At 37.9% G+C, this 18,651-nt stretch overlaps 1 protein-coding gene across 1 annotated transcript in view; it reads left to right on the top strand.

Moving 5' to 3' along the window:
• The window catches only part of ptpn9a (protein tyrosine phosphatase non-receptor type 9a), a 29,414-nt gene extending 13,504 nt beyond the window's left edge, over positions 1–15,910 (top strand). The window contains exons 3-13 of the mRNA XM_042495603.2: positions 775–864; positions 2,955–3,079; positions 4,868–4,973; positions 6,692–6,802; positions 7,247–7,563; positions 9,529–9,616; positions 9,978–10,047; positions 10,659–10,737; positions 11,507–11,657; positions 12,222–12,429; positions 13,098–15,910. Coding sequence (XP_042351537.1) covers positions 775–864; positions 2,955–3,079; positions 4,868–4,973; positions 6,692–6,802; positions 7,247–7,563; positions 9,529–9,616; positions 9,978–10,047; positions 10,659–10,737; positions 11,507–11,657; positions 12,222–12,429; positions 13,098–13,288 — 1,536 coding nt within the window. The 3' untranslated portion in view covers positions 13,289–15,910. The remainder of the gene's footprint in view (positions 1–774; positions 865–2,954; positions 3,080–4,867; positions 4,974–6,691; positions 6,803–7,246; positions 7,564–9,528; positions 9,617–9,977; positions 10,048–10,658; positions 10,738–11,506; positions 11,658–12,221; positions 12,430–13,097) is intronic.
• Positions 15,911–18,651: the final 2,741 nt, after the last annotated feature.

The following is an 18,651-nucleotide window of genomic DNA, read 5'->3' as shown; positions in this document are numbered from 1 at the left end:
CGTCCGAATAGATGAGCGCTTCCTTCTGCGCAGTGATACAGTCAGCAGGTGTAACTGGTAGACAGAAAATACATCCTTTATAAAACTGCTCACAACAAGGTCCATGGATTATCTTGAGTAACCAGGTCCTGATTTCTGGAAAGAGACATTAAAATGTTCTTTTTTTATTATTATTTATTTATTTTTAACTTTGAGAACCACAAGCCGAGTGCCATATAGTTCCATTGTATTGGAGAGAAGGCAGACATCTCTACAGCCGCTATTTCAGCACTCTGCAATTCAAACCAAAACAATCTAAACTGATGAATAGCACTACAGGTAGGAGGAAAATATGTATTTCTGATTTTGGTGTGAACTGTCTCTTTAAATTTAGGAGAAGTGAAATTATGGGACAGTTATTTGAGGTTTTATGACCGTCCTCCAGGTAGGTCATGGACATTCTATATTTATCACTGGTCACAGGTGAAGTTTATTTGTATACTCTTTAATAACAGTTTAAGGCCCACATTATTTAAAAGAAAGAAACTAAAATACAATGGTAAATGGAAATGACACCTCACATGCTTGGCCCTTAAAATGTGTTCAAGAAACTCCCACACAACATCCAGGGGGGGTGGAAAAAAGCAATGGAAACCTTGCCGAGAGGGATCCTCCTGGCAGGAAAGTCAGGCGGGTACTTCTCCATTGTTTGCAGAGAGGAATTCACCTCAAAGTGACGGCCTGTTCTAGTTACTCCACAGCCTGACTTCACCTGCTGTGATCTGTTTTCTTCAGGAAACACGTCTGAAAGAAGGAATCGTCAGACTTCAGCCTCAGGAAGAACCTCTGCGCTCGGAGCTGCTCAGTGGAAAATTCACTGTGCTGGTAAGAGTGTTTTAAATCTCCTCTACAGTTGGCGTTTCTTCAATGGAAAAATCCAGTCTGACGTCATATTACAAAACAATTAAAGGATATGGCAGGCAATATTCTATAATCCCCTTATTATCAACAAATCAAACAAGACAACTGAAACCAATACTGGATTAATCCTACTGAAAAATATTGTCTATGTCCAAAGCCTAATATAACTTAATCCTCTGTCCCATAGACCTCCATTGTTGTAAAAAAACAACACACGAACAATGAAACAGATTGTTGCACTGTGACACGTTCTTTCATTATGATGATAATGAATGGGTTTCTTTAGAACACACTTACACTGACTTTGTTTACATGCATAAATCACTCCCCGTATCCCCGTTTTTCCCCGTATTCCCAAAAAAGGCATGATTCCTACTAAGCTGTGTAAATGGCAAATGCTAGAGAACGTCCCTCTTAAATTTTTGTTTGCACATAGCTGTGCATACTACAATTAACATGCCCTAACATGTTGTTTATCAGGTCAAAATGTGGAAAAGTCTTCTTTTTTTTTTCTTTGCTTTTTTTTTCTCCACCAGTAGCGAACTTGTTGGACTGTGCGAACACAGCCTCTCCTTGTTATTCTATCAACCACCTTCTTGGAAAGTTTGGTTTGCGATATTTGCGCATATCTGAAAACCTGTTGATATCCATGTCTTTCATAATGTTTAAAAGTAGATGCTTTTCATCTACCAAGCAGAAATGTTGGCTTTTCTTTTGGGCATGCATCTCTACCCCAAACTTGCTGCAAGTTATTTTTTTGCATCCATGACAATGCACAGAGCCAACCATAAACAGGCAAGAGGCCGTATGTCGCAAACTGCAGGTAAAACTTAATTGAGACAATATTCTGATTCCGATATTCTGATGAAGCTTGTTGGATAATTTAGTTTTTGATGTTTTTCTTCTCCCCTTTCAGAAATGTAATTTTTTCTGGACTTTATAATGGAGTAGCTTGGCTTGAGGATCCCAACTCACTAATGCAATGAGTTCACTCTTCATTCACAAGAAAAGTTTAGGGTGCAAACTCTGAAAGCAGGCTTTCATAATGAAGAATTAAATGGGTCCTTTAGGGGTGCAAGAGATTGAATGACTGATGTGCCAGGTGGATTTCCTGTGCTAGATAAATTTAGCCTTTTGTCAGCCAAATCACAACCATGAAAGATGCCCTCCTCCCAGCGCGCGCACACATGCACACACACGCACACACACACACACACACACACACACACACACACACACACTCACACTCACACTCACACTCTCATGCGTTTCCCTTCTTCCTTCCCTGACGTGCCACAGTGGCATTGATGCTGCACATCCTCTTGTCTGACGTCGGAGGTCTCCAGCCTCAGCAGCAGGATTCATATCCTGCCTGAGGTATTTTTAGCCCCCATGCCCGAGAGCACAGGCTTATTTGCTCACAAAGGACGGTTCGGTAGTATTTTTGGTCAGCAGCTTCTTTCAAGTGTAGAGCCTGTCGTTCTCTTGACACCAGCACTTTTCAGGTTTGACGTGCAAATATGTGCTGTTTTGAAAAAAAGAGCTGTTAGCAATGCAGCATCATTTTTGAAGAATTGGTTCTCCTGTTGAACTGTTGGCAGCCCTTATTTGGCAGCCTGCCAGTAACCAGCATATGAACTTAAGTGCCCCCCTGTGGTCATTGTTCATCTTTTAGTTTTGCAGAGCTTCCATTTGGCTGCCTTATTGCCACACTTAGAACCAGCCCCAGTAAACAAGTTCCACGAGTTCTACTTTTTTCTTAAAAAACAACAACAACAAAACATTTTCTTCAGATTTCAAAATTCATGCATCCAATGAAAAATTTAATGCTAGTTTTGGAACGCAGGAAAAATAAAACTTGAGGAATGCAAAGAAAACTTTCACAGGTTTAGCCGCCTTGCTGAAGAGAAGCGAGGGGCTCATGGAGGGGAATTAATTAAATACTGATTTTGTCAACGGCTCAATACAGGGAGTCTCATTTGGTAGTGAAAAGGAGGTAAACATGTCACACTGGGTCAAATGTTGACCTAACCCATGATTTTTGTGTATTCCAGAGTGTACGGGATCCCTCAGGGGCCTCCATTGCCTTGTACACGGCCAAACTTCATCACCCAAACAAGACAGGCAACCACGTGGTGCTTCAGGCCCTCTTCTACCTCCTGGATCGGGCCGTGGAAAGGTGAGGACTGTAGGTTGTAGGTAGACAGTAAAATTGCGTTTTTGTTCGATATTTAAGTAAGTTGTTATCTGACTTGCTGTAGCTTTGGAGTCTGGTGCAGGGCTTTACTTAAACTAGAAACATTACCAAATATTTGAATTGAACATTTTCTTTTTTTCTTTTCTTTTTCTTCTTTTCTTCTCTTTTGATTGTATTTGAATCTGTGTATATATCGTAATTGGATTTGTATATTGTTGTGTATTGTTTGTATTGTACTTTTTAAATAGGACCCCAGGAAGACTAGCCTGGCGTTTGTGCGTCGGCTAATGGGGATCCTCAATAAACATAAACATAAACATAAACATAAACATAAACATAAACATACATCACCCAGCTTCGAAATAAACTCAGCTCAGCTTTCCTTGAGGAATTCCTGAACCTGTAATACCAAATTTGACTATTAAAAGACAGCGTCTATACCGTATTTGAAATTATGAGAGTTATGTCATTAAACTGTCTCTGCCTTTGTTGAGAAAAAAACTTGCCTGAGGATGCCTAAGTTGTTTCCTGACCTGTTTGTTTGAAATAGTATTGAGCAAGAGTGGCGAAACAGGCTGCAATGGTGCTTCTCCATGCTCGCACGGCCAATATGTTTCTGTAACTGTAAGTGTTTGTTTTTGCCACTGACAGGCTCAGGTAGTTATCCTAAGTGTCTGATAACATTGTTAAAGGATTCCTGCAGAGATAGAGCTTTTTGTTGAAGAGTAAGATCCTTTTCTAAAATTACAAACAGCCCCAAAATCACCATCACCATCACCAGTTCTGCTAGACTCATTGAAATGAACATTTATTTTAGAGTTTTATAGAACCAGTTTACTTTCACATCTAAGTAGGTGAGTTAAGGGTTTATTTCAACCAAATGTGTTTAAATATGTTGTTTCTGTTGAGTCCGAATGAAGTTTGTTTAATGACAAAATGACTGTTTATTACACCCTTTGAAATCTGAGCAAATTGGCTTGATTTTTTTTTAAAAATACGGAAAAAAGGCAATGAGCACCTTAAGTAGAAATTACCCCCCAAAAAATCACAAAATTATATTTAAAAAAACGTATGCGATAATTAGCACAAAAAAAGTTAAAAAGCCAAGGAAATTACATAAAAAATAGCAAAAATAAAATGATTTAAAAAAAAAAAATCCAGGTAAATTACCTTAGAAATGCTCTTAAGATATAATACTTAATGCTTAAATAATGAAGTTCATAATTCTGATAATTATAAATATAGTTGACATTTCTTGCCAACTTGCTCTATGCCTCTTTCCCATGTTTTCAAAAGAAATCAAATCAATTTTCCTCAGGGTTCAAAGGTGTAAATTCTTGTGAAAGTCATCTGAATCCAGAACAAGAAAACTGATGTAAAACTGATGTGATGATTGTAAAGGGTTAACTAGAGCCTGGTGGCTTTGGTGCTGTAGTGATTTTGGGTCAGTTTCTGGTTCAACAAAAGGAATCTTAATCTTTAACAAATGGGTCCATATCTTAAGGGATTCATTCTGTAATGGTGTCAGACACTTAACATAATAATCTTAACATGTCAGCGGCTAAAATAAGCACTTTTACTGATGTAAACTGATGGTGTAAACATGCTCCTCATGTTTACTGCAGCCTGTTTCGCTGCTGCTGTATGTAGCGTTCTTACTGAACACTGTATCAATTTCAAAACTTATCAACATTAGTCACTAAGACCCAATAATGTGGAAACCAGGGTAAGAAAAGGCCGACCTTCCCTTTAACTTGTGTTTGCTCACAGCTTTGAGACCCAGAGGAATGGCTTGGTGTTCATCTATGACATGGCGGGCTCCAACTACACAAACTTTGAGCTGGACCTCAGCAAGAAGATCCTCAACCTGCTCAAGGTCCGACTCACATTGCTGCATTTTACATATACGCATTACTGTTTTGATAAATTTACAGTAAATGCCAAACATCTGAGAAAATGAGATGCATGACCCAGAGACATAAACAGGCTAATTTTCACACGATTAGATGCTTATTGTAAACACTATAACATATTGAAAGGAGATGGGCTGGATTTTGTGCCATCGTTAAAAATGATTCACCTTCATCCTGTGAAGAAGCAGATTGATTAAAACAGTGGTGGTGTCTTCACAGAATTTACTGCCCGTCCAAAGGGCGAGACGAACAGCTCAGCAACTGGGTTGACAAGCATAAGAAATATTTAATCCAGACACCTTGGCTGTGTAATACTTAGTTGAAGGCGTACTTGCAGGTACCTGCCAAAATAAGCACCACTTTAAGTGATTTGTGCTTTAAGGATCTAGTAGTGTGTCATTTGGAGTCAATAGCACAGACAGCTATGGGGCCACAGCAGCATCAGCAGAGTGTGTTTGTGCTCTCGTATTGATCTAAAAATTGACTGTAGTGGCTGAGTTGTGCTCAGTTAAGGGGAGGCACTACATCTGAATGGGTTACATTTTTAAACTGATAGATATCATTAAACTTCCCCAGTTGAAAACTGAAAGTAAGACAATTATTTTTGCAAATGAGGCAGTATCTAATTGAATATGGGTTGATTAGCACACACTTTTGTAATCACTGCATGAACCAGAAAATACTGTTAACAACCATTAGAATTAAAATTTATATATATATATATATATATATATATATATATATATATATATATATATATATATATATATATATATATATATATATATATACATATATATATATATATATATATATATATATATATATATGTGTATATATATATATATATATATATATATATATATATATATATATATATATATATATATATATATATATATATATATATATATATATATATATATATATATATATATATATATATATATATATATATATATATATATATATGAAAATGCTCTATAAGTCGGGTTATTTGTGATATGTGAATAACCCTCCACTGTAAAATCCTGTATAATATGCTAGATAGGAACTGGAAAGTTCGGTGTATGTGCCACCGGAGCAGATATTTTTGTCTCAGAGTATTTGGAAAAAATAATTTAAAAAAAGACAAAACCACTTTTAAGGATATTTGTTGTAAAATTTCATACACTTTTAGACAAAAAAAGAGGGGAAAAATAACTAATAGATATCATCCTTGAAACTTCCCTAGTTTAATACTCATATTAAGGCTATTTTCTTTTGTAATTTAAGTTGTCTGTACTTCTGTGTTTAACTATGCAAATGAGGCATTATCTAATAAAATATGCACTTTTGCAGGACAGAAATCTGAACATATAAGTATTTTGAAAGTTCTCTTTCCAATAGTCTGAAAGAAGACATGTTATGGAAGCAAAAAGCCTTAAATCTCAGAAGACCAGTGCATGAAGTTTTCACTGTGGGTGTCTCTCTTAGTGAATATAAACAGGACTACCACAATATAAAATGAAAGATAACTGAAAGAGGGTGAGCTTCTTATGATAGAAGATAAACTGCTTTATTTTAGACCCAACAAATTTGCACGTGATTGTCTGAATCATGACTTTTGAGGAGGAATGAGATCAGTCCTGTTCATTCTGTGATATAGTTTGTTGTAAGTTGCGCTGTCTCTCTCCACCAGGGGGCGTTCCCTGCCAGGCTGAAGAAGGTGTTGATTGTCGGGGCTCCTGTTTGGTTTCGAGTGCCCTACAATCTGCTCAGCCTGCTTCTCAAGGAGAAACTAAGGGAGAGGGTAAATGGAAGAGCTTATTTTCTGATACTTGCTGCATGTCTCTGGTGATAAGTTAAGAGTTTTAAAAGATTCTGTTTGGTTTATCTGGGGTGGGATACAATGAGTGAGCAGGCGATTCAGTGTCATTGATCGTTGCAGGTGATCATTTGATTAGGGGGTTCTCTCTAACCACTAATCCACCCTGCTGCCCTCGTATATCCCAGGATGTTAATGCTCAATTCACAGGAGTCAATCACCCTGCCACATTACTGTCCCTGAAGAATTTCATTTGTATGGAATTTTTTGAGTCATCCGATGCTCTACTGTAAATTGTGCTTTAGTATGAAATCAAGAAGTTTGACATAAAATGGAAAAAATGAATACAGATTGTCAGGATATCATATTTGACTGAATGTTTTACCATGTGAACTTATTGACATCTGTCTATTTCTCTCCTGACTCCAGGTCCAGATGGTGAAAATGGCCGAGCTCCGCCAACACCTCCCCAGAGACTGTCTCCCGCAGCACCTGGGTGGCCTGCTGCCTCTGGAGTCATACAGCTGGAACCAGCAGCTGCTGGCGGGCCAGAACGGCCGGGTGGACCCAGTGGACGAGCTGGTGGGCATCCCCATGGAAGACTCTTCCATTCACGTCCCCGGACCTGAGTCCATGCGCCCACAGGAGCTGCTGACGCACCTCGGCAGGCTTCAGCGCTCAGGCATCCATCAAGAGTATGAGGAGCTCCGTAAAGAACCGCCGCCTGGAACCTTCCACTGTGCACAGTAAGTTTACAGCAGCATAATACGCTGTTTGTATGAAGACATAAGTGTGTTTAGAAAATACTTCACCTGCAAAGTGATGATTTCTATATCAATTCCTCAATGTTTTTTACGCAGAATTTGTGAAGAAAACTTTGTTTTTCTTGTATGCCCCCACGGTTAAGAAGCCAAAAAGGCAAACATTTTTCAGGAATTGAAGTAAACAGGTATGTACTGTCTGTGGGCCTTGTTTACTTCAATTCATGAAGAATGTCGGCCTTTTTTAGGATTCTCCATTCACCATGGAGTAATACAAGAAAAACAAAGTTTTCTTCCCAAATTCCAGGTAATACGTGGTGACGAATTGTTACACAAGTACTACCCCCTTTCCACCTAAAATAATGCTTGTACGCAGTGTTTTCAAACATAAGTAAGCCTCCTAACCTCATTGCCAGTAGAGCAGAGCTGTGTACATGGCACTTTAGCAACCGAGTATGCTTTTCTGTGTGTGTGGGAGAGTTTGGTGTATCGGTTTGATGTCACGGACAGGCAGGAGAATGGGTAAACAGTAGAAAGCAGCATGGACAGAGGTCTGTGAAAACTTGATGGTGGTAACTTTGCTTTATATGTCTCTTACTTACTCAGTCTCTCTTTCAAACTCAGTGCAGACTAATTTGGATCGCTGTTTGAGTGCTGTTTGGACAAACACGGACGGCAATTAGTGGCGGTGCGTCATTGCATCTTACCAGTCAAGGAGCTGAAATTAGCGCATTCACCCAGGTGTTGTGTTACCATCAATGCAGGCTGGAGCCGGAGGTGATAAATACCCATGACTACTGCAGTCATTTGACCTGGGTGTGAATGCCGATCGTACACATTCCCATTAAACAACACACATTCACATTAAATAGCCAGATGTTAGCAGGTGTCAGCAGGGTTTTTGTGTTTCATTACAAACATGGGATTATTACACTATTCCCTAACTTATCACTTTTTATCAAAGCAATGAACTAGTTTACTTTTTTCCCAGGGAAGACTCTAAAACAATTGTCTTACTTCAAACTACTTGTGTTCATTGGGAGAATAATTAATGTTTGGACCGAAGCTCAAACTACTACCAGAAGCAGACTAAATGATAATCACTTCTTTTTAGAGCAGCTACAGTTGTACTGTCACAACATCCAAAAAGACATATATGAGATGCATAGTCTGTGAAAAAAAATCATGTTCCTCTTTTCGGAGTGCTACAATCTAACATGGTTTTCAGAAAAAGTATTTTTTCTTTAGCTATAAAATGAGAGTAAGTTCTGGCCAGTGGGCGGTGCTTTGTTTTGGCTCGACTGTTTTTAACATAGTGGCTGCTAAACTAAACAGTACACTAAAATATGTTTCTGAAATCATATCAGGCAAAAAATGGGCAATGCAGTAAAAAAATCTAGATTCATATTCGATCAGCGCTGCCTAGTTTGACAGTTTGATTGCAGTTCACGAGCCATGATTGACAGCTGCATTGGAAACTTTTCGGCTCTGATTGGCTGTTTTGTTCAGGCGCAATGGATTCTTGCCAGTGCCATCGAGAGCATTTGCAGGAAGAGGAGGAATATGATTTTATTCCGATTATCTGTCATGTACTGTTGTGTATGAATATAATGAAGTTATTTTCATAAAAGTTACCAACTATAACTTTAAATGATTAGTTTAATTAGTTGATAGACTAAACTTACTTAACTGCAACTATTTTGATAATTAAGCGTTTCAGTAATTTTTTAATTGAAATTGACAATTTGATGGTTTCAGCTCCTCTGGTGTGATGATTTGGTGTCTGCCTTTATCACGTATGGTTCAGTAAACTTGATATATTTGGATTTTGGCTGTATTAAACAAGCAATTCGAATATGCCGCAGGTGTAGTCATCATTGTTAAGTATTGGTGTAATCTGGCTTATAACAGTAAGAGTCAGTGGTAATGTTTGGTATTATTTGCTTGCAGATCAGCCTACAATCAGGAGAGGAATCGTTATGGAGACGTGCTGTGCCTTGATCAAACAAGAGTTCGTTTGAAAGCCAGAAGGAACGAGGTTGGTACTTTTTTCAAATCTGCATTTTACAGTTGCCATTCACATGAAAAGAAAAAGACTGCCAGTTCCATTCATCATCATTCTCAGCTGCCAAGAAATGTGCCAAGCATCAGCATTTTGGAGTGCTGCCACACTGGCAGTATTCGTCCAGAAAGTGAAACCAGAGTATTTTAATTCTATTGTGTTTATTTCTCTAAAATAGCTCAATAGATCAGCCCCACGCAGACAACGGGGCTGTGCAATTTCATTCAGGTCATAGCACGATTCAGTTTTTAGTGTCTTCATGAATTGATTTGATGCACTTCAGGGTTTTTGCAATGGTAACCTCAATCTGTGTCACAAAGGTTTGTTGTTTCCACAGAGATCAGACTATATCAATGCTAGCTTCATGGACGGCTACAGACAGAGGAATGCATACATTGGTACTCAAGGTATGACAACTGTCACATATTTTTAATTAATGCTCTCTGGATTGTTTAACTAAATAAATAGATACTTAAATTTTCATTTATGTTTACAGATAAATGACCCCTAACATGAATGGTCAGGGTTCATCTCCTTGTTCCTAGGGTCCTATGTCTCTTTATATGAACTCAAATTATAAGAGATTGTTTAAGGCTAGCTTCGCTGTTTCAGTTGCAGAAGAACATAGGGAGATGGATGTTTCAAATGCAGTTTGAATGGTCGGAAAGGGTGTAAGTTTAGGGTGTAGTTTGAAGAAGTATACTGCAACATCAGTAGTCTATAAGCTGTAGGTGGATAGATGATAGTGGACTGTAGGTGTAGATGGGTGTGTATTCAACATATTGACCCAAGGCAACATACAATGAACATTTGACCCAGGGAAAAACAACAATGAGAACATTAAACCCTGTTAACTGTGTTTAATGAGTCATATTTAAAGGATATCGAGGAATATAAGTTCCTGGAAACATGGATACATTCCTATGTTTGTTTTTTTTGATGGTCCTATCAAATTAAGGCCATAAAGGCCAGGAAAACCATAAAAATAAATAAATAATCTCCTTTTGTGCTTTTATAGGACCACTGGAAAAGACCTATGGTGATTTCTGGAGAATGGTCTGGGAACAAAACGTGCTTGTTATTGTCATGACAACCAGGTAAGTTGAGCTGATGTTGAGAAACTGAAAATGATGCCAGGTTTTCCTTTAAGGTTTGTCAGGATTACAAATTTGGCGTAAAGAAAACCAATTGTGGTCTTTTTTAGGTTCATACTTCTATTTAAAGTTTCTGCTTGAATGTGTTTACGTAATTTGTGGTAAAAAAAAAAAATAAAACATCTCATTTTTTCCTACTGTCTGTGCTGGGACACCTGTATTCACCCTCTGTCTGAAATGCTCTGTTTTAGTCTTTTTAGCACTTTGTGAGTGTTTGCGGGTCTTGCGTATCTTTGCATCCCTGCACTGTCATTGCAGCCTAAGGATTACTGTAACCGAAAATAGCTGCACTTTCTACCAGGAAAAATAATCAATAAAAGCTTCTAAACCCAACCGGACATGTTCTCGCAGGAATATGATCCAAAAATTGGGAGAAATTATCATCAGCAACCAAGATATATTCTTCCATGACACTTGCACTGAAGGCTATGTAAGGCAGTAGTGTACCTGAACCACGACCTTATAAAGAAACCCGGCACACTATGATGCCATACTGTAGCCAGAGTAGAAAAAACAGTTGGAAACGGTATTCAGAGCACTCTGAAGCTGCAGGTTTTTGCTCAGTGATTACTTTTACATACATTTACCTCATCATTTGAAACCTTTTAATCTGAACATCCTTCATTGTAACACTAATACACAAAATACAGTAAAGCACATTAAGTCCCCTTTAAATGTGTGTCATCAAGCATGTCCTGTCTCTGTCCTGCAGGACAGATGAGGGCAGTCGGAGGAAGTGTGGCCAGTACTGGCCTCTGGAGGAAGGGGGGCAGGAGGTCTATGGCCACATGGCAGTGGTTAACCAAAGGGTGGACCACCACACTCACTACAACCACACCACCCTCGAACTGCACAACACTGAGGTATAGCTGTGGATCAATGCAAGAATATGTACTGCGACAGGAAAGTGTGTACCTGGGAGGGTTTTCATGTAGCAACAATATTAAGTTTGACAGTGCACAACAAAAAGCATACTTTGTGTATACATTCACAGTAGACTCAAAGATATTTTTCAGTTTTCAAGTTCTTGCCAACAAATTGCTATAATGAGATCTATCTTCCCCTTTTTATTTGTCAGATGGAAGCAGGAGAAGCTGTCTAGCCCAGATGTCCCTTTTTAAACAAATTAGATACAATGTGTTTATTAGTCAAATTTAGAGGTGTTGGTAGATGGGTTTTTTTGTGACTTTGCACAGAGCCAATTTTGTTTGCAGTCTTTTCTGTATAGCCTACAAAGCTAAGCTAAATGCCTGCCACCTTCCGTTTTATATATATAGTGTACAGACATGAGAGGTATTGATCTTCTCATCTAACTGTTCGAAAGGAAGCATATCTCTCATCATATCGAACTATCCCTTTAATGGTGCCATATTTTAAGAGTGTAACATACAGGAAGCATGTTACTAAAATATTTTTAATCCATTCAGACATGTGAACAGAGACAAGTAAGTCATTTCCAGTACCTCAGCTGGCCTGACTACGGCGTTCCCACCTCGGCAGTGACTCTCATTGACTTCCTGGGAGCTGTGAAGAGACAACAGAGGAAAATGGTGAAGGCTTTGGGACTTCAGTGGGCAGGCCACCCACAGGGACCCCCAATGGTGGTCCACTGCAGTGCAGGGATTGGGAGGACAGGTGAGATCCTGAGATTGTATTTTTCCAAAATAAAGGCTTGACGTCTAGTTATTTGCATTTAACATTATGTCTTCAAAAGATTGTTTTGAGTTTGAATATTTCTTTTGTAAAATGCACATATGTGGCACGCCAAGACCAAAAATCAGAACTGCGTATCAGGACTTTGATTATGCTGTTGAAGTATATTAGTCATTTGATTTGCATAGACTAAGACAGAAGGGGTATTTAGAATGTTATTTAGCCCCCTTTACAACGAGCTATGCTAACATGGTCGGTACTAATACCCCAGGCAGTCTAGTTTTACATGGTACCACTACCTTTGCACTGTCTTGGAAAAAAATGAGTGTGCCACAGTCTCTTACAGTCAGTAATGTCTCTTGCAAGAAGGGGCCATCCATTGTAGCAGGGTGGCCATGTCCCCCTCTGGCCCTCTCTTTAGGGCTCCACTAATTTGAAAGACTGAAAAATGTTCCGACATCCGTTTGTGAAGTCATATTATGAACTTAGGGTATTATAGTTAACACAGAGTGGATGATATTGGGAAGATTTGGACTAAATTTGAACACAAAAAGCTTCAATTTGAATTAGAATTTTTAAAACGGTATTAACAGTTAGTTTTCATTATCAGTAATCATTTCTTTGCTGCTAACAATCCCTGTGGTTTGTAGGTACCTTCTGTGCCCTGGACATCTGTCTGTCCCAGTTACAGGACGTAGGCTCACTAAATGTATGCCAGACGGTGCGACGCATGAGAACACAGAGGGCCTTCAGCATTCAAACCCCGGACCAGTACTACTTCTGCTACAATGCCATTTTGGAGCACGCCCAAAGGCAGGGCCTGCTCCCAGCCAATCAGTGAGCTTCAGCTCCAACTCCCCAAATTAATCCATGAGCCCTGAGATTCCTGCAGCCAATCTGTTAACCCCGAGCCGTGTTTTGTGACCAATTTGTGAGCCCAGGAAAGTTAACTTCCTCACAGAAGCTGTCTTCTGAAACTAGGCCATCCTTCATTGGCAAGCCAGACCAAGACAAGACAGTGACGAGAAAAGGCTGAGCGTTGACATTATGATGTTTCAATGTGATAACATTCTCGCTTCCAACAATGTGACATTTTGTTTACGCTGAACATATCTCAGACAGCGCGTGGCAGTGTGAACAAACTGCTCCTGTGTTGTGCAGTTCTGTGCTCTGTGGTCAGATACATTGGGTGAAGCAATCAAGGAAATGTTCATTAACCTTTTGTTTATTTATTTGCCACTTTAAACTGATGGTTTAGGGGACCTTTAAAGGAGTAGTTCACCCCAAAATAAAAGAAATTGTGAAGTTTGTATGAATGCAAAACAATGAATGTGACTTTTGATTTAATTTCAGTCAGATTCTCCTCAAATGCAAAAGTTAACATTGCCATTGTGAGACAAAAAATGCATGTTACTTTTCTCCCCACGACTGCTGTGGATGACTTCTTAGTAGCCGAATGGTGGCTAACTTTTATGCTTTTTTATTTACAAACTGTATTTATTGGAGTTTCAGAGGATAAATTCTATATTTTTCAACCCAGGTTTATTTTCCCATGTTTTGTGTCTAGGTGTGACGAAAGGGAAAACAGTTTTTTAAACTGGTCCAGTACTGAGTGACGGGGCTGAAGCCGGCATCAGAGAAACAGGTGGTAATGTACCCACTCGGGGCATTTGCAAACTGTCAATTTAAATCCACTAAAAGTGCTTGTTTGCCACTGACAGGCTCAGATTGTTATTTTAAGTGTCTGACAACATTATGGAAAGCATTCCTACAGAGATGGACCTTTTGTTAAACAGTAAGATCCTTTATTTTTACTTGCTCCGTACTAGACCAGTTTCATAAATTGTTGCTCCCACAAAAGAGACACAAAAATATGTAAGATCTAGGTTGGAAAATACCAAAATAAATAAATAATACCAAGACTAAAGTTACTGACAGTTGTAATTTTGGGGTGAAATGATCCTTAAACTAAGTACACCATTTTTTTAATTCCAAATAGGAAGCTTGATTGCCACTGTCATGCAACAATAATAGGTTTTATTTAGGTCATAGTTTTATACCTCCTGTGTCCGGGAACTATTGCGTAGTGCATTTTTAGCACATGGTATATGTCATGTAGATGGTACGGGTTAGACTCAGGAGTGTCATATTGAGCACAAGGAGGTAAAACTGCCCAAATTGTTATATTAAAAAAATACAATTTAGACAGAAATGTTTTTGCCAAGAATTTGTTGTGATCCTTTTAGCTTGTGTGATGCATTCTCCTCTGCCCTAGTAAAGAATAACTTCAATGGCAGTAAAGAGGAATAAAGCAACTCCAAATTTATTAAAATGGCTGTTATATATACCCTCATTGATTACTCATTCAATGACGTCCGTGTGAATTCCTCTTCAGTTTTTTTGTTCCTGTTTTTCCAAATGTATCCATTGAAAGCCTGACCTTCCATCTCACCAAAAAATTGAGATGTCCTGACTCACAGTACAGACAGAGACCGATGTCTGCGGCCGCCTTTGCTCACTCGCAGTGCCATCATGCTTCTGTGATTGTGGGAATGTATCGTTCAGTGCCCACACACATGCACACGCACACCTTTAGAGCAGTCTGCAGTGACTATGCCATCAAAGCGATCTGTGGAAGTCATCAGTTAAGACCTCATGAGTAGTGCAATACTTCTTTTTGTTTTGTTTTACACAAATCACATCTTAGCACTTTGAAATAACTGTGCTCTGAGATTAGTTGTCATAGTGATAGGTTAGGGTGACACTTAATTCTGTGGGTCCACTTGTGATGCTGGGATAATGCTAAATTTAGTAATGCTGATAGACATTTAGTGGCAATTTGATCTCACTGTTAACATCTGCATAGAGCTTTATCGGCACAAATCAAGAAGAATTACAGGGAAGACAGAAATTAATGACATAGCTGAATAAGCATGCACAAATCTGTGCCTACACCCTATAGAGTCCTTCTTGGGCACTCGAGAGTCCTAAATTTTGTCTGAAGTATTTTTTCATTAGTATTGTGTGACTTTAAGTTCTACAGACTGTGGTTGTAATCAGTGCTCTCATCTGGTCCCAGTATCTTGCCATTATTATAGAGTACATGTACAAAAACTGAATGTCTGTGTGTCATATGTTGCATTATGTTGTTGCTGGGTGAAAAAAATGTGTTTTTTGCTACAGAATTCATATTGAATTTGCTTGTAGTGAAGCATTTTTTTTTTAATTCTGCCATCCTCATGCACTCTGATTTTAGAATTATTTTTCCTTTCAATGATGGACGCAAAATGTGCCCTATTTTATTTTTCTATTGTTATATTCAACAACTGTTTTCATACGATTACCCAGGATATACAGTTATCTACATTAATTTTATATTTGTTCTATTATAACCTGTTACTTTATCATTCGTATGACTATTGAATCAAGCTATACTGTATTAAATACAAACTATGTCAACGTATACATTGTTCAGATGGGTGTTTTTTTCGGCTTACTAAGCTGATTTAATGGGAATGAAATGTTTCTCATTTCCAAGTCAAGAGTTTAGTGAGTATGGTATTTTCAGTTTGGAAATCACTCAGCCTGTTTACACCTGGTATTAACATCAGGGTTTGTATGGTCATGAAAAACCTGGAAAAGTCATGTAACTTGCAGATAGATAGATAGATAGATAGATAGATAGATAGATAGATAGATTCTTTGAAATAGCAGTTCCCAGGTCCAGAAAAGTTTTGGAAAACTAAATATACCCTGAAAGTTTTTGGGAAAACTCATAGAATTTTGTTTCACAAACCTGTATAATAACACATTATGTGTTCAAGGACTGTCGGAAATTTGAAAATCCAACGATGAGTTCTGTTTTTACAGTTTCTGTCTGTGATAAATGGTGTCATATTTGATAACTTTTAAAGCAAACATGGCTTCTTCCTTTAAAAATCACCAAACATTTTAAAGAAAAAAAACTTTTTTTTTTGAAAATCACCTTTTTTTAAATCTTCTTTTAAAAAATTCCAATTATTTTTGAAAAAAAAAAGATGGTCCATTTTTTTTAACTAAAGAAAGCATGCCTTTGAAGGCATCTTTTCTTTAAAAATGAGCTGTAAAATAAATACAAAATACAGACATTTAAAGTTGTATGCCCCTTCCCTAAAGTCAAAATTAAAAAAAAAAAAAAGCAGAAGTCCCTCCCCAGTGCTTAAAAGATTATTAGCCCTGTACAATTTAGATGAGACAATGGGTTTAAACTTTTCTACTTTCTAATCCAACTTAAACCAAATCCATCTCCCACTACAAGACTAGGTAATGATAACAGGTCATTTCAGTTGACAGCTGAAGGCCCAAACATCTATTTTCTCTTGAAATACAGAGCTTCTGGCTGCAGTAACACTCCTACACTGCTGCATACGCTCGACAAATGCGGTGAATATAGCTAGACTGTGGGATTTACAACCACACCAAAGTGAGCAGTGTAAGCAACAACGTTGAAAAGGGAATACCCACAAAATGATGTGTGCTCCCAGTTTGTTGAAATGCTGCAACCGTGAAGCATGCTGGGAGCTGAATTCAACAGCGTGTGGGTATTTCTTTCTCAACAATGCTTATTTCTGGGTGTGGTAGGATGTCCTCAGGGCAAGTTATTGCTCTCTGTATATTACAGTATAAAGCTTATCGAGGGCAAGATTCATGCTTTTATCTCATTTCACATTGAAGCTGAGTAAATGCTTTTTGCTAGCTAACAGCATGTTCTCAACATTTCAGTGTGATATTTGCTTCAAGTTTACATGTGTGTCTTAATGGAGATGTTTTAGAGGATCACTGTGATTCTGTATTACACTTGTCACTGCCTCAAAGGCTCTAAATCCTTCCTACTTCTGATTACATGGTCACAGACTAAACAAGAATGATTCATCTGAGATCCAAGACCTCAAATCATCTTCTTTTCCACATCAAAGATGTTGAAACCAAGAAAACAAACCTTGAATCAAAGTCTCCTGTTTTGTGTTATCACTGAGCTGCTGACTAACATCAAACCAGGACCAGCACATAGGAAGTTTGAAAATCTTTGAAACTAAACATATTAATCACAGAAGACATTAATGGTTATAAATGCACAACCTTTGTCAGATTCTTCAACTTGATCATTTTTAATGAGACAGGAATTAAAAGAAAAGTTAAACAGTATTCCCAATATTTCTTTAATCTTGGTCATATCTTTGGCAAATTGACTTTGTACAAGTTTCCCTTTATAAAGCAACTGTTTTTAGATTTGCAGGAAAGGTTTTCAAAGATCACATAGTCAACCTCCAGTATACATGAAAAGAGCTGCTTCATCAAGTATGAAATTAGAGTCCTGGGGCTTACTGACCTCGGAAAAACAGCCTCATAATGTGTATATTTTTAGTCTTCAAAAGAAAGTTTGTCAAAATGACATTCATAAGAATAGGAAATTCCCCAGTCTCACCATTAATTCTTTGAAACTTAAGCAAACTGGCGTGATTTCTGATGTTGCTCCAGGTTTCACAGGGTTAAGGCCTTGGAAATGAAAGCAAAGTCTACAAAAGTTTTCCTCTAAACAAATCTGAAAAAAGTAGAAGTTTACTTTTTAAGAGCAGAAAGAGAAGAGAGAGGGCATTATTTTGAGTGTTTTCATCATTTATTTTATTTTACTGGATATTTTACATGACTGTGCACGATTAAATGTAATTGCACCAGAGTTAGCTAGCAGTGAATTGTATCTTTTGTCCCTGAGCAGGTAAACAAACAAAGTACACAGGACAGCAAGTAGCCTACAATGCCTAAAACAGGACAATACATACAATTCCATAAATGTAAACATTTCACAACATAAAATAACATGAAAGACCACTGATGTGAACATTAAATTGCATAAAACAGCACAATATATAGTAGAATAAAATCATATATAATTTCTAGGCTATCTCATTGGATTATTAGCCTACATATAATCAGTGTTTGGAAGATTGCTGTAAAAATGTAATAGGTTACAGATTATTAGTTACCCTGTTAAAAATGTTATGTAAGTATTTTAATTACTTCATCAAAGTAATGTAACTTACCTGTTTACTTTTCTAACTTTTCGAATAAAAGACCCTAAAGCATAAGTACATAAATGTTGTGTTCAGATTTGTCTCAATGGCTTTGCTGACTCACATTGTCCAAAAATACGCCAAAAGAAGGCAC

Source organism: Plectropomus leopardus, chromosome 7, assembly GCF_026936395.1.
Source record: "Plectropomus leopardus strain MGB_pleo_1.0 chromosome 7, ASM2693639v1, whole genome shotgun sequence".
Classification (NCBI taxonomy): domain Eukaryota; kingdom Metazoa; phylum Chordata; class Actinopteri; order Perciformes; family Serranidae; genus Plectropomus; species Plectropomus leopardus.
Note: the sequence above shows the minus strand (reverse complement) of the source record. Positions and strands in the feature narration are given on the sequence as shown.